The 15978-nt window shown below is 36.7% G+C and overlaps 1 protein-coding gene and 1 non-coding gene across 11 annotated transcripts in view; both read right to left on the bottom strand.

Annotated features, from left to right (window-relative positions):
* The window catches only part of BIRC6 (baculoviral IAP repeat containing 6), a 247818-nt gene that overhangs the window by 93951 nt on the left and 137889 nt on the right, over nt 1-15978 (bottom strand). For all 10 annotated transcript variants that reach the window (XR_010730270.1, XM_066266863.1, XM_066266865.1 and 7 more), the window contains exons 38-45: nt 14736-14869; nt 13714-13867; nt 11217-11333; nt 8642-8796; nt 7331-7457; nt 4348-4458; nt 2173-2306; nt 1791-1918 (exon numbers count right to left, since the gene is read on the bottom strand). Coding sequence is in view for 9 of the 10 variants with exons in the window: in XM_066266863.1 (XP_066122960.1) it covers nt 1791-1918; nt 2173-2306; nt 4348-4458; nt 7331-7457; nt 8642-8796; nt 11217-11333; nt 13714-13867; nt 14736-14869 (1060 nt within the window). In the remaining variant the exon portion in view is untranslated. The remainder of the gene's footprint in view (nt 1-1790; nt 1919-2172; nt 2307-4347; nt 4459-7330; nt 7458-8641; nt 8797-11216; nt 11334-13713; nt 13868-14735; nt 14870-15978) is intronic.
* Nucleotides 9188-9322, bottom strand: LOC136332388 (small nucleolar RNA SNORA52). Its single transcript, XR_010730657.1, has one exon. It is a non-coding gene; the product is annotated as a small nucleolar RNA SNORA52 (small nucleolar RNA).

Raw genomic sequence — 15978 nt, 5'->3', positions numbered from 1 at the left:
GGCCAGTTGGCTCACTGGTAGAGCGTCGGCCTGACATGCAGGAGTCCCGGGTTCGATTCCCAGCCAGGGCACACAGGAGAAGCACCCTTCTGCTTCTCCACCTCTCCCCCTCTCCTTCCTCTCTGTCTCTCTCTTCCCCTCCCACAGCCAGGGCTCCATTGGAGCAGGGTTGGCCCGGGCGCTGAGGATGGCTCTGTGGCCTCTGCCTCAGGTGCTAGAATGGCTCTGGATGCAACAGAGCGATGCCCCAGATGGGCAGAGCATCTCCCTCTAGTGGGCATGTCAGATGGATCCCGGTCGGGTGCATGCGGGAATCTGTCTGACTGCCTCCCCGTTTCCAACTTCAGAAAAATAAATAAATAAACAAATTAAATGCTCTCAACTTCTGCTTATGCCTAAAATTCCCCCAACCTAACAAGAAAAAAGCTAAATTAACTATAAAGTCATAACTTTTCTTGACCCCATCAAAGGGTACCAAAAAGCCTGAGATCCATGAAAAGACAGGTACCTTCAAGGAGATAAAATATTAGCATTGGCTTTCCTGTGGCAGAATTTAATAAAAAGAGAAACCAGCAATGTACAAATGGGTAAGAAGAATTTCACTATAATATTTAACAAATTGCTAAACTCCAGGGATGCAAGTTGGATGACACAGAACCCGTAAAGTTCCCCTCCAATCAAAGGCACCCTCTCTCACCCCCAGCCCCCACTGCTTCCCTATGCATGAGTTCTGTTTGGCAGCTCCTGGGTTATACGCTTCATAATAAACCAGTAAACGTAAGTAAAGTGTTCTTCGTGAGTTCTGTGAGTTGTCCTATAGTATTATTGAACCTGGGGAGTTGTGAGAACCCCTAAATATGTTGCCAAATTGGATGTAAGCATGGGTAACCTGGGGACCTGGCACTGGCAACTGCCCTCTAACGTGAGAGCAGACTTCTTAAATACGTGAATTCGATGTTAACTCAGACTAAATGGTAGGACACTGACTGGTGTCAGGTAAGAAAAATGGTACTGAAAAGACACCATGCATTTGGTGTCTGAAAAACAAACAAAGAAAAAACCCTCAACTACCATTACCAGTTTTTCACAAGAAAGAAGGAAATGCTCTCCTGCTCAAAACAAAAGCTGAGGATGGAACAAGAACACTGGAAACAAGCCCCCTGTAGCCTGACACTTACAGAAGCAGGGGGAACTCCAATTTGAAGCTGATGTAACACCAAAGGTTACTACGGCAACAACAAAACCTAAACCCAACTGAACTCTTGAAAAGAGTGACTCAAATATTCACACTAATCACCCTAAAAGAGGCTTGTCCCTTTCCAGGTAAAAATACTATTTACATCAGTCTAAAAGATATGTGTTTATCTAAAGCAAAAAACTGTATGAATGTATTTTGTGTTTACAGAATAAGTAAACATATGATAACTACAACAGATAAGAGAAAAAAGTTGGAAATACATTGTCATGAAGTTCTGACATATGTCAGAAATTGGAAATATACTGTTGTGATTATACTATATATGTTAAGGCAGGCTATGATGAAAAAAGGATGTATACTATAAAGCTAGGGCAAATACTAAAATCAAATTTAGTTATAAAAGATAAGCAAACAGTGAAAACAAAATGGGGTGGAGGAATTAAGTAAAAAAGAAAATAAATTTAAAAAATATTTATTTCAAAAAGTATGCAGAAAAAGATTTCTAAAATGGAAACAAAGAATAGATTAAATAAATAGAAAAGTAATACATATTACTGACACATCAGAAATATGTGTATACATTGAAATTTACCTTTCTGTTGAAAGTATATGAATGAGCTTGAGTAAAAATTCACTGAATATCTGAGGACATGTTGAAGAAAGATGCACTTGTAATCTGGTAAGAAATTCCTGCATAGCTTGTGTAGCCGTTGGTCCAACCTGAAAAGAAAGAAAATTTTACTGCAAACCACTTACTGATACCGTATACAGAAAACTTACACCCCTATTATTCAGTTTCAACAGTTATCATTATTATAAATAATACAAATGACTTTGTTACATTGATATATAAAAGGCTAACATTTTATACTGTGGCAATAACAATTTTACATATTTAGGTATATTAACGTTTCCTTTACAAACATTTAATTGTATAATATGGGCCTATCACTGATTTTCAAATGACATATCACCTGTGGACTATGTTGATTTGTTCCATGTGGACTGGTGCCAGAAAGAAATTTCACTAAAACATGAATCAGGTTTGGATCAGAAACCAACAGGTGGGCAGTACTGTCCTGAGTTCCAATGCCATTGCTGGAACAAGCTAGAAAATATTAAAAATCAAAAGTTCTTTAAAAATGGACCCTGAAACAATCAAAATGTAATATTTAAAACATCTTGTACTCAAGAAAAACTCACATATTTCTGGGTGTTACTTTATTAAAAGAGACTTAATTGGTTAAGAATGACTCCTCTATTTTCATCTTCCACAGATCTCCTGCCTCTCTCCTACCTCACTGTGAAAAATACTCAGTTTATGTACATCTTATTCAAAATACAGTCAACTGGAAAGGAAATAAATAAGTGCTTAATGTCCTTTTATTGAACCTATCCCTCTTCCGGAAATAGAAACCTACTTTTCTGGTAAATTTTAACACAGTCTTTTAAGATAAACTGGGTCAAAAAACTATTCATTTTTGCATGTCAGCTGTTTAAAGGTTATACACTATCAGTGATATACAAGCAACACATTAGTTTTCTGAATTTAATAAAATATTCTTTGCGTTAAATCTCAGTATCATATAGAAATGCTTTTGATCCCAAATTGGGAAAAAACATTCCTAATTAGAAAATGGACTTTTAATACTAAGCAATGATTTAAGTAAATATATTTATCAATGTCGCAGAGCTTTCTATTTAACAAAATTAAGCCCAAACACAATGAGGACAAAATCCACCCTGTGGTCATAACCTACAAATGGAATGATTTTAATTCACAAGTGGCTAGTCCTGACTCTCTAATATGAACTTTGATCCCTATCTCACAACTACCACCTCAAGAATGCCAGATAAGACCTTGGCCGGTTAGCAGAGTTAGACTCTAACCATCTTCATTTTAACAATCAAGGTGGTTGACTCTTTTGCAGACCAGTACTGGTACACAGACTAGTAGTTGAAAAACACTGAATTAGAGAGTTGTCCTAAAACACCAAGGTTTCAGGTTTGATACTCGGGGCCAGGGCACACACTGGAAATGACCAATGAGTGCACAACTAAGTGGAACAGCAAATGAATGCTTCTCTCTCTCTCTCAAAATCAATCAATACATTTAAAAAAAGAACGCCAGATAAAAACCTAGAATTAAATATGAAAATTAAAACCAATAAGCACTATACAAGATAATATAACAGAGTATTTTCATTACTTTGGCACACAAAAGCCACAAAAAGCACTAACAGTTCCTTTCTAAGAATGTCCAGAAATTATTTTACTATCAGTACTGAAATGGAAAGAAAGGCGTGGGATATGGGAAGAAAAAAAGGACATTAGAATCTGAAAAAAAGCAATTATGTTCAGTTAATATAGGTTTTAGATATAAAAAACAAAAACTGAGCCTGACCAGGCAGTGAGCAGTGGATAGAGCGTGGGACTGGGATGTGGAGGACCCAGGTTCAAGACCCCAAAGTGGCCAGCTTGAGCACGGGCTCATCTGGTTTGAGCAAAGTTCACCAGCTTGGACACAAAGTCGCTGGCTCAAGCAAGGGGTTACTCAGTCTGCTGAAGGCTCACGATCAAGGCACATATGAGAAAGCAATCAATGAACAACTAAGGTGTCGCAATGAAAAACTGATGATTGATGCTTCTCATCTCTCTCCATTCCTGTCTGTCTGTCCCTATCTATCCCTCTCTCTGACTTTCTCTCTGTCCCTGTAAAAAAAAAAACCCTGAGAAAACTAGTTATATATGTGAAATATGTGCATGAATATTATAATGAATAAATCATTTTAAATATAAAAGTACTTTAAATACGATAACCAATATAAAACATAAATTAGTATTAAATATTTGACTTCCTACTCTAAAAGTAATCAATTTTATTTAATAACTTAAGTGTTTGGAAGGTAAAATATGATTTGAACTTGCTATGGTACATACAGGAGAGTTTGTTATGAACGTAAAGAAGCACAAAGTATATAATATATAACAACAAATTCAGAAAATACATATTTAAATAAGAAATTCAGTTATTTTTATAATTATATCACTTCTCAGAAAAAGCTTTTTAAAGACTGACAGCAAGAATACTAATGTATATGTCAAATTTAAAGAAATGAGTAGATTTATAAGAATAAATTTTTACTTACGATTAAGTTGCATGTTTGTCATGATTGTTAGACTATGAAGCACAAGGCACCATGTCCGGAGCAAAGTATTGGGATACCAAGCTAACACTGTGAGAAAGCTAGTTATCGATGCTATGCAGGAAGAAGAAAGGGGAATATTTTTACTCAGTAAAAAGCAAATGTTTACTAAGAATTAAAAACAAAAAGAATGCTTTCAAAAATATTTCTTTAAATCAACTCACTACCTACTCTTCCCCAAACACACAAATGAACCAGTTCCCCATTAAACAACAAAAGCATTAAGCTTCAATAACATTTTATGGCTAAGTCTAAAGCTCAGCATTACATAAATTAATGTGTCATCATTATAAATTTGTTGTCATTTCCAAACTACAGGCATTTTTACCGCAATAGAATTTGTTTTACTAAAAATCCTCACATTCCGCAAAACCCAAAATTGAAAATAATAAGGCTTACTGGAAAAACAGGAATGGGCTCAACCAATCAAAACCTATGCGACTTCACAACAAAGCACAAACTAAAAAGGTAATCAGGTTGTTTGCAAGGTCTAGATAAGATAAGAAGTACCTGTGCTGGCTAGAGAAGCCAAACAGTCATTCAAGAACACAAATTAGAGAGCCCACACTGTGCTCTTAAAGCACCCTGTAAAAATGGCTCATTCCAAAGCTTAGGAAAGAAACAAGAGTCTGGGCACCTATCATACTAAAAGTTAACAGAAACAGAATCATGTCTTTTTTAAAAGCCACCCCCCCACACGAAATAAACTAAAAAAAGGAGTATCTTACTGCCATAAATGGCATAATATCAGCTAAGAGTTACAATTATAATAGAAGCATAAAACATATTAAAAATTTTTTTAATACTTTATTTATTTATTTATTTATTTATTTATTTATTTATTTATTTTAGAGAGGAGAGAGGGGGGCGGGAAGAGCAAGAAGCATCAACTCCCATACATGCCTTGACCAGGCCAAGCCCAGGGTTTCGAAACAGCATTCTAGGTTGATGCTTTACCCACAGAGTCACCAGACATCAGGTACATAAAACATATTTTTAAATACATAAACTTATACAGATATTAAAGAAACTTATAGGTAATGAACACAGACCATTTGTGAACTGGTCCATCTTAAAAACTAATTCCAAATATGAAAAATTTCCAGCATTTTTTCTGCCTTTATTATACAAACTATATCATCATGAGGTGACAATAACATATAAAAAGAAAGTTTCTCTTTATGGGAGTGCTTCATGTAATAAATAAGAAATGGCAGAATTGGACTATCTTCATTTTGAAACATCTAGTGATTTGTGAATGACTTTAAGCATTAAGCATTTAATACTTATCATAAAAAAAAAAGGCAACCTATGAAATTCCTTACACAACTTAGATCAAGCTTCAATTTACTCCAATTTATATTAACTACCAATTTATCGGAAATACAGAGGACATCATGAAGATATTTGTACTAAAAAAGGAACCCTGGGAATCCTAGCAAATATACAATCAAACTTATTTAACAAATGACTTTGCAAGGGGGAAAAAAGGGCATAGAGAAAACCTATTGAGATTAAAAAGAATTTAAGAAACATAATTAACTATAATGTGTAGACTAATGTATAGAGTCTACCGGAAAGTTCTGTCCATTTTTGGAATAAAACAAAATATAAATTTTCTTACCGTCAATAAACTTTATTAAATAATATAATTGCCATTATTATTAATGATTTCTTGCCAGCGTGAGGGCAATCTGTATATCCCATTTTTGAAAAATGTTTTCTCTTTTGATGCGAAAAACTGAACCAGTGCTTGTTTGATATCTTCTTCATTTTTAAATTTTTTGCCCTTCAAAAAATTTTGTAAGGACAAAAACAAGTGATAGTCGGAGGGTGCTAAGTCCGGGGAATATGGTGGATGCGACAGACATGCTTCTGTAGCATTTCTTCCTTGTTGAAATTCGTAAAAATTACAGTGGCGTAAATGAACTTTATTAGTAGCCATGGGTACACTATCGCTTCACACATAAGACTAACGTGAATCAACTTTGTTTTAGTTAATTTGCTACGTCAGTATGTGTACATTAAGTGATAAAAATAAGAGAGGCACACATGCGCCAAATAAACATGTGCTTACGTGTCAAAACTTGTTGGGATAGAAACGGACAGAACTTTTTGGTAGACCTTATATATGAGTTCCGTTTCAAACAAACAAAACAATTTTGTAAAAGTTGAGACAATTGTAAATTTGGATACTGACCAGATATCTGATGATAATGAGGAATCATTACTTTTATCTACTCTTAATTTTTTCACAGCAACGAAGTTTTAAAAAGTGATGGAAACAAAATTTATAATAATTATTAATGCAGGGATAAGAAAGAAATCAATTAAAGCTAGGCTGGTCTTGCTGAAATATTGCAGATATAAGTAGGATCATGAGCCAGTGTGACTGTCACTAAGGCTGGAAGACAGGTCGTGTGAGTGCCAAGCAAGATATATGATGCCCCTTCATAGGGAGAAAGCACCAGAAATAAATCATCCTCATTTTCCTTAAAATGTAACTAAAATAGATTCTTATAGCCAGACCTGCTGACCAGTTCTGTCCCTGTTGAGGACATTATTCTAGTTCCATAGTATAGCATTTGCCAAGAAAAAAATCAACACAACTTCTATAAAAAATTAGTATCCTCCTATTTACCAATTCCCCTAGAAGCAAATTCACATTTTTTAAAAAAACACCAGTTACAAAAGAACAGCCTATGAGCAAGACAATATTCCAGACGAATCCAATGTAAAGACTAATGGAACATTGTCAATTTCAGTTGTACACAGGCATGTTCTTTCCTGCTAATTACTCAGTGTATTAAAAAAATTTCTTTCATGAAAATATTATAGCCCTTATGACAAAGTTTATATAATAACCTAGTCATTATCTTTTTATTATTTATGCTATATTAATAATTTTCCATCTAATAAATCTTACCTTGATTTAATGAAATAACAGGTATTCGATTAGCATTATATAAAAAAATGTCTGTTCCATTCTCTTTGTTTCCAGAAGAACAAGAATTAAGGCTCAATGTGAGCCATAACTGAAGAAGTGATTCCAACTGAAAAAGAATCAAAAGTGACAGAAAAAAACGTGCCTATTATATTATGAAAACTATTTAAACAAAATCTTATGTATGAATCATTATGATTGAGTCTAAATAACTTTTCTATTAAATACTTCATCTGACTACTTCAATTCAGTTGACAAGCAAACACATCTTAAAATTCTTGATGAAACAAAATTTAACTGAATTAAAATTTATAATTTACCTACTAGAAATGTTTACCTAGCTTAAAAAGGATGAGTCAGATGTTTAAATACAAGTGTATTTAAACTAGAATATATACAGTTGACCCTTGAACAACATGGGTTTGTTCTGCAAAGATCCAGTTATATGTAGTTTGTTTCAATAAATATGTAAACATATTTTCTCCTCAAGATTTTCTTAATGACACTCTTTTCTCTAACTTACTTTACTGTTAGAATACAGTACAGAATATATATAATATACAAAAATTTTTTTAGCAAGAGAGAAAGAGACAGCTTGAGAGAGAGAGAGAGAGACGCGGACAGATAGGGATAGAGAGATAGGAAGGGAGAGAGATGAGAAGCATCAATGCTTCCTTGCAGCACCTTAGTTGCTCACTGACTGCTTTCTCATAATGTGCCTTGATGGGGGGCTGCAGCCAAGCCAGACCCCTTGCTCAAGCCAGCAACCTTGAGCTCAAGCCAGAGACCTTGAGCTTCAAGCCAGCAACCTTTGGGCTAAAGCCAGCAACCATGGGGTCATGCCTATGATGATCCCATACTTGAGCCAGCGACCTCAGATTTGGAACTTGGGTCCTCTGCATCCCAGGCCAAGGCTCTATCCACAGCACCAGGCAAATATACAAAATATTTGATAATTGACTGTTTATGTTATTGGTAAGGTTTCTGGTCAACATTAGGCAATTAGTAAATTTTTGCGTCGTCAAAAGTTATATGTGTATTTTCAATTGTGTGGGGGTTCCTTGCCCCTAATCCAACTGTAGTTGGATCTAATCAGTAAAATGTAAAGTGATAAAAATATATATGACCTAAAAGTGAGCAGCTGTGGTTATCAAAGCACCTCCAATACTTTTCCATCTGAGAATGATAGAGAAATCACCCCTGTTAGATTGAGAAGAATCTCCCCAGTCATTTTCATCTTTTATTAGGCTGGTAATAAGGTCTAAAAATGCACTATTTCTCCTGAAATCATACCTGAACATGATGGACTTGAAGCATAGAAAAAAGTTTGTTGAAACAAACATTTAACATTGGGACAGATGATAACTGTATAATAAGTTGGTTGGATTGGTTCGCTGCTTGTAAACCCCCTAGAAGTGAATCATCTGTTCCAGTGGGAGACTGTGATACTGAAAATTAAACACAATTATGATTTTATACACAAAGCATCAGGAGAAATGCTAACTAGCTATTACTATGCATAGGTAAGTGAAGTTCGTTCTAAAAAAAAATTAAAATTGCATTCTTTAAAATGATTCATTGTTATTATTTGAAAACTTGTTGTTACAATATTACTAGAAAGTCAAAAAATCAACAGAGAAATTCCCAAATTCACAGGACTTGCCCTCCAAAGGAAAGGAACTTTACTCTCTAGTAATAATTATTTTCAAATTTTTTCCTAATTAATAAGAGGCAAAGAAAATGGAGAGAAAGAAGAATCTTCACTAAGCCTCAAGAAGGTGGTTTTAGAATCATCCAGACTCTAGTCAATTGATTCCTTTTCTTTCTACTACTTGCCCCAAGGTTCTAGAAGTGCCCGTGGCATGAGCCCAGTGAGGCTGTGCTCATTCCTCCAAGTGAGGTTTCTAGGGTGCTCTGGTCCACAAGCGAGACGTGGCAGGCCACAGGCTGACCAGCAGGGATTAGGATGGACCATCTAGTCTATTGCACATTAAATTACCTGGAAAATATGCAAAAAACCTTATGCCCAGGCCACGCATTAAACAAATTAAATGAATATAATTCATGGGCAGCAGAGAAATATAGGGACTCTCAAAGCAGTTCTTCATATAAAATTTATAAAGTTATTACTTTAAAAAGGGGACACAGTTTTGTACATGACAATAATCAAAAGATAGAATATATTAAGAGGCAGATACAAATTACGAAGGTATCTTCTAGTAAGTTTTTTTTTAATGGCTACAAAGAAAAGAGCTACTTTGGACAGTATTGAGTTGTTTGTGGTCATGAAGAGGCTGACGCAACAAATGGGATCCCCATTATTACACAGGCGATAACATACAACAATATAAGTGTATTAAAACTAAGGTTATAGAAGAAGAGACCATCTTCTATTTTTCTCATTTTTTTCTGTATCTCCTAAATCAAGAAATAAAGGAAGTTTGCAATGAAAGAATTTGATTAAACATAGGAAGATCTAAAAGCCCAAATTTCTCTATTAAAATGAACTGAGACCTCCTCCTCATAGGTGGACATGATGATGCTCTTCCTAGCTTCTAACTCCTATCTCTACCCCAATAAACACCATGCTCCGGAGAAGGTCAAGTGACTCGTGGGCCTATGGAATATTGTTGTTGTTTTTTATTAAAAAACACCTTTATCGCCCTGGCCGGTTGGCTCAGCGGTAGAGCGTCGGCCTAGCGTGCGGAGGACCCGGGTTCGATTCCCGGCCAGGGCACATAGGAGAAGCGCCCATTTGCTTCTCCACCCCTCTGCCACGCCTTCCTCTCTGTCTCTCTCTTCCCCTCCCGCAGCCAAGGCTCCATTGGAGCAAAGATGGCCCGGGCGCTGGGGATGGCTCTGTGGCCTCTGCCCCAGGCGCTAGAGTGGCTCTGGTAGCAACATGGCGACACCCAGGAGGGTCGCAACATGGCGACGCCCAGGATGGGCAGAGCATCGCCCCCTGGTGGGCGTGCCGGGTGGATCCCGGTCGGGCGCATGTGGGAGTCTGTCTGACTGTCTCTCCCTGTTTCCAGCTAAAGAAAAATGCAAAAAAAAAACAAAAAAAAACAACAAAAAAACACACCTTTATCTTCTCAGAACCTCTCCTCAATCTTTGTCTTTGAGACACAAGGCTATAAACTGTGGTCACCCGACAGGAGGAGATCTACCCAAGTCTAGCACTGTACATCAATGTCAGCAAACCATGGCCTGATGGCCAAATGTGGCAGGCCACCTGATTCTTAACACCCACGCCATTCAGTTAAATATGTTTTATGACTGCTTTACTGCTACAAAGTCAGTTAGAGTTGTGTAGTTGCCACACCCACCACACAGTCTGGAAAGTCTGGTCCTTTATTATAAAATATTTGCCCCCATTTGCTATAGATAATTAGGTAGTAAATCCTTTCAATCCTGCAGTTCAATTAGGCCCTTTGACTATCATCCTTACCTAGGTCATCCATCCTAGTCTTTAAGGATAATAAAGATGTTACTAATAAAAAGCCTACTTTATCAGAAATTAGGATATAATGCAATGAGCTCGCAGGCAGCACACTAACAGCCTTCCCTAAGAATTTCATTGACCTCACAACACCACAGAAACAAAACATGACTCAGGTTTTTGGATTGAATTTAAGAGCACTACATGAAGGTATTTTGTTCCTCCCTCTGCTCTACCAACTTGTTGATCCTTTGTCTTACTTTTCAACTTGCTACTAATTTAGTGAGAGAGAGGTGCTATATATTTAGCCCACTCAGACTCATACAAAACATGAAATTTTAAAAACTGTCCTTGTTTAGTACACCTGAAAACAATCAACAGATGAATTGCTGCAATACTCTTAAGAATGGTGATTTTTTTACTTACAGGTAGGAGACGTATTTGTTAATGCCTGTAAAATGGAATCTGCTTCCAAGGTAGACATCATTTTCAACATAAGTTCTGCTTGCTGTTCAAGTCCAACTTCTAGGCGAGCATCTAGTGCTAAAAAAAGCAATTAAAAGATTACAAAATTAAACTACTTGATAATTCTTATGTCCTACTTCTTACAACTTGTTGACATCCAAACCCAAAACTGGATGAGAAATGTGTCCTGCCATGGGCTATCAGAGCCGCAGTAGGTAACAGCACCTGTGCAAAGGAGACTAGGCATGAGAGGGTAAATATACAGAACAAGGTGGATCAATTAAGTAAAGTAATGATAATAGAAACAAACAAACTAGGGATAATGAGAACCAGGCTGCTCACTGTCAAGACAAAAAGAAGATACAACAATGCACATGGAGAAAACTAAAATGAAGTCTCTGAAGTTAGATTAGATTAATTGATAGATCAATGTGAACTCATGATGGTGTTCTAGACAGATACAGAAATGAATACAGATGCAAAAGTGTATAGATACACATATTTCAACATTTGCCCAAGAGGGTGTGGCCATCAATATAGCAATAAGAATATCTAACAGCCAAATTTTGGTTTCTTAATCACATTTCTCCACTAAAAGGTTTTGAAATACCCTTTCCCCTTACTGACATGGTTAATTCCTAGTATGGGAAAGGGAAAGTAAATGATCGGCCTGGGGCATCTTGTTGTGCCAGAGAACAAGGGAGTACTCAAAGAAAGATAAGGACACGTTAAAAAGACAGGAGACCAGCCCTGGCCGGTTGGCTCAGCGGTAGAGCGTCGGCCTGGCGTGCGGGGGACCCGGGTTCGATTCCCGGCCAGGGCACATAGGAGAAGCGCCCATTTGCTTCTCCTTCCTCTCTGTCTCTCTCTTCCCCTCCTGCAGCCAGGGCTCCATTGGAGCAAAGATGGCCCGGGCGCTGGCCCGGGCGCTGGGGATGGCTCCTTGGCCTCTGCCCCAGGCGCTAGAGTGGCTCTGGTCTTGGCAGAGCGACCCCCCAGAGGGGCAGAGCATCACCCCTGGTGGGCGTGCCGGGTGGATCCCGGTCGGGCACATGCGGGAGTCTGCCTGACTGTCTCTCCTCGTTTCCAGCTTCAGAAAAATACAAAAAAAAAAAAAAAAAAATTAAAAAAAAAAAAAAAGACAGGAGACCAGCTTGAAAAAGATCCCAATGGTCAAATCTGGGACTACATGAACATTAAATAATGACAACATTGTCAATGTACTTAATGCAACAGAACTATACACTTAAAAGGGGCTACAATGGTACATTTTATGTTATTTATCTAAATAAAAACCAACAAAAAAATAATAATAGTGAATTAGAATCCATTGGCGAGAACAGCAAACTATGGGTCTATTCAAACTAAATGAATAAACTAGTAATTTTTTTTTTTAAAGAATAGTTTCCAAGTACCCCTCTGCCATCACACCCCCCAAAATTCTTATACTGGGTAAAGGTATAACTTTATAATGTAGAAGACTGGTAAACACCTCCTTAATCAAGTAAATAAACATAAAACCAGTCATCAGCCACCTAAATGGGATACAGTAAAGAAATCTGAGCCCTACACCTTTGTGATATTTCTGTCAAGATGTATGACCAAAATCTCATGAGGAAATATCATACAAAACCAAAATGAGAGACACTCTATAAAATAACTGACCCCCCCAAAATAAATAAAATAAAATAACTGACCCATAATCTTCAAAAGCACCAAGATCACAAAAGATAACTCTAGAAAATGAGGCAGATTAAAGGAAACTGAAGAGACCTGACAACGAAACGTAACACATGATTTGCCCTGGATCCTTCTCCATAAGGGTTCTTACATAGACACAACTACTGAAACCTGAATGGGGTCTGAAAGCTAGTATTAATGTCAATTTCCTTATTTTGATGAAATATGCTTTCTTATGTGTTTATGTAGAAGAATGTCCTGCTTTGTAAAAAAACATGAAACAAAACAAAACAAAAACATTAGATTAGTAACTTCTTCCTAATGGATCAAGATAACAAATGTTCTCTGTATTATACTTGCAACTTTCTGCTAAACGTTATATAAGAAAAGGTTTTACTTTTAAAAACATGATATAGTCTATGTGACTAGACTGCAAAAATAATATTCAATATGGTTTCATTTTTTATTTATAATTTTAAAAGTTTATTAACAATAAAAAATAAATTCACAATTAATGAAAATCACTGGCAAACCCACACAATTTACAAGAATATTTTGCTAAGTGTTATTTTGCAAAAAAATAATTTGGGCCATAAATGGAAGCTGCTCCAAACTGACTGACAGAGAAACGTCCAGCTCTGAACGTCACTCTCCTGGCACACCTGTGATACTGGACTCTCCTAACACACACTCAGGTTCAATTTCTTAAGGGACAGAGCATAAATTTAGGACTTGTTTCAAGAATAGTCTATGTCTTCAAAGATAAACACATACTTACCCTGAGACACTGAAACACTAACAGTCTGTGATCCATTCTTCTCTGTATTTGAAGGTGGCTTTGCTACAGGAATTCCAAGACCTCCAATGTAAGGGTTGTAATTGTAGGTGCCATAGTCAGCACCCCAATAATCATACCATGTGCTGCTTATTGGCTTAAAAAAAATGGAAAACAATTGTGGTTTATTTTTCCCTCTCAGAAAGAGTGATATTATTATTTACATTATCTAAACTCAGAGCTACAAAAATTCTCTCCACCCTTTAAATTCCCCAAAACGTATTTATAATCCTAATAATCTAGAGAAATGGTTCAGTAATATTCTTGTCTTTTTATACCAAAATATAAAAATACCTTATTTAAAACCTGAGATAACTACCATCCTTAATAAAAATCTCTTACACAAAAGGAACCAATATAAAGTATAAGGGGTATGTATCTCCTTTAGAAAATGTTGAGGCTAATACAGAGGTAGAATCTGCAATGAAGTCAGCTAGAATCAGATTAAATGCTGCTTAAAAGGTTTATAACCCATAAATATACTTCCTCATGCTTATTAGTGGTTCTTAAACATTAGTGACTATATGAATAAAATCGTATAAGTTTTCTATATACTATTCATTGGTATACTTACTGCTCACAAAAATTAGGGGATATTTCAAAATGAGTATGAAGTGATAATAAAAAGTACTTGCTTTCTTTTTATTAAGCAAGAACATCAGAAAAGCAAACAAGTCCAAAAAAGTTGTCTGATTATGCAAATGAGATGCAAAACCAACTTTTATTTCATTGGTAAAAATGCACTGTACAAAAGGCTGAAAGTACTAGAGTATCTGCACATTCCCTAATCCCCTAATTTTTGTGAGCAATGTATTATAGTACCTATAACAATTTAATGTATTTTGAGTACATTAAATAATGGGTTACATCTGGTGAAAATGTATACTTTCCTATTTAAATAATGAATAAACCAAACGTGTAAGATGAAAGGTTTCATCTGCAAAGAATACTCTAGTGTATCATACCTTAAAAACTTTGGCTGCAAGAGGATCCTTTTCCAAATCAATATCTAAAGGATCAATGTCAACTTCCATTAGATCTTGAAGTAGCTCCAGATCAATTTCTTTATCTTTTTCCAAAGAGGAAAGAGGTGGTACACCTTCAAATAGTTGAAAGTGATTATAGTGGTAGAATATATAACATAAATTTAACCAATATATTGCCTTTAAATTACAAAAAAGTTAGCCCTGGCCGGTTGGCTCAGTGGTAGAGCGTCAGCCTGGCGTGTGGAAGTCCGGGTTCGATTTGTGGTCAGGGCACACAGGAGAAGCGCCCAACTGCTTCTCCACCCTTCTCCCTCTCCTTCCTCTGTCTCTCTCTTCCCTCCCGCAGCCAAGGCTCCATTGGAGCAAAGTTGGCCCGGGCCCTGGGGACAGCTCCATGGCCTCTGCCTCAGGCGCTGGAATGGCCCCGGCCGCAACAGAGCAATGCCCCAGATAGGCAAAGCACTGCCCCCTGGTGGGCATGCCGGGTGGATCCCGGTCGGGCGCATGTGGGAGTCTGACTGCCCCCACCCCCACTCCTAACTATGGAAAAATACAAAAAAAATTTTAAAATAAAAAAAGTTATTTTACTTGTAACATGTAATTTATATCATGTGTCTACTGATACAAAAATAACTAAATTTTTATTCTTCACAATTAGGTATTAGTAGTTATGCAAATACAATGCTCCATTAAAAACAATGCAGTATTAGGTTGCATAAGGAGAAAGACCATGGGATTAGCCCTTGTTGAATCAAGTTGCATAAACTTTAAAGTTATTAATTTTCTTATCTCCAATGCGTAATTCACTGTTACATCTATTTTTTTCAGAAACTGATACCCAGTATTTAAAGTGAAAAGCAAAAAAGATTCAAGTTATAAGACTGCTATTCAAATTATATTTCTATTATGAATTAGAAATTACTTTGCTCTCAGACGTCTTTAAATTCGTTGTGGTTTTTTTAGTTTTGTTTTCGTTTTTAGCAAGCGAGAGAGAGAGACAGAGACTGATGACAGGAAGGGGGAGAGATGAGAAGCACTAACTTGTTCTGACACTTCAGTTGTTCACTGATTGTTTTCTCATATGTGCCTTGACCGGGTGAGGTGTGGAATGGGGGAAGGGGGGTTTCCAGCTGAGCCAGTGCCCTCCTGATCAAGTCAGCTGGGCTCAAGCCAGCAACCATGAGGTCATGTCTATGATCCCACGCTCAAGTCGGCAACGTTG

The sequence above is a fragment of the Saccopteryx bilineata genome, chromosome 3 (assembly GCF_036850765.1).
Source record: "Saccopteryx bilineata isolate mSacBil1 chromosome 3, mSacBil1_pri_phased_curated, whole genome shotgun sequence".
NCBI classification, from domain to species: Eukaryota; Metazoa; Chordata; class Mammalia; order Chiroptera; family Emballonuridae; genus Saccopteryx; species Saccopteryx bilineata.
This window is presented reverse-complemented; position numbering and strand designations above follow the sequence as displayed.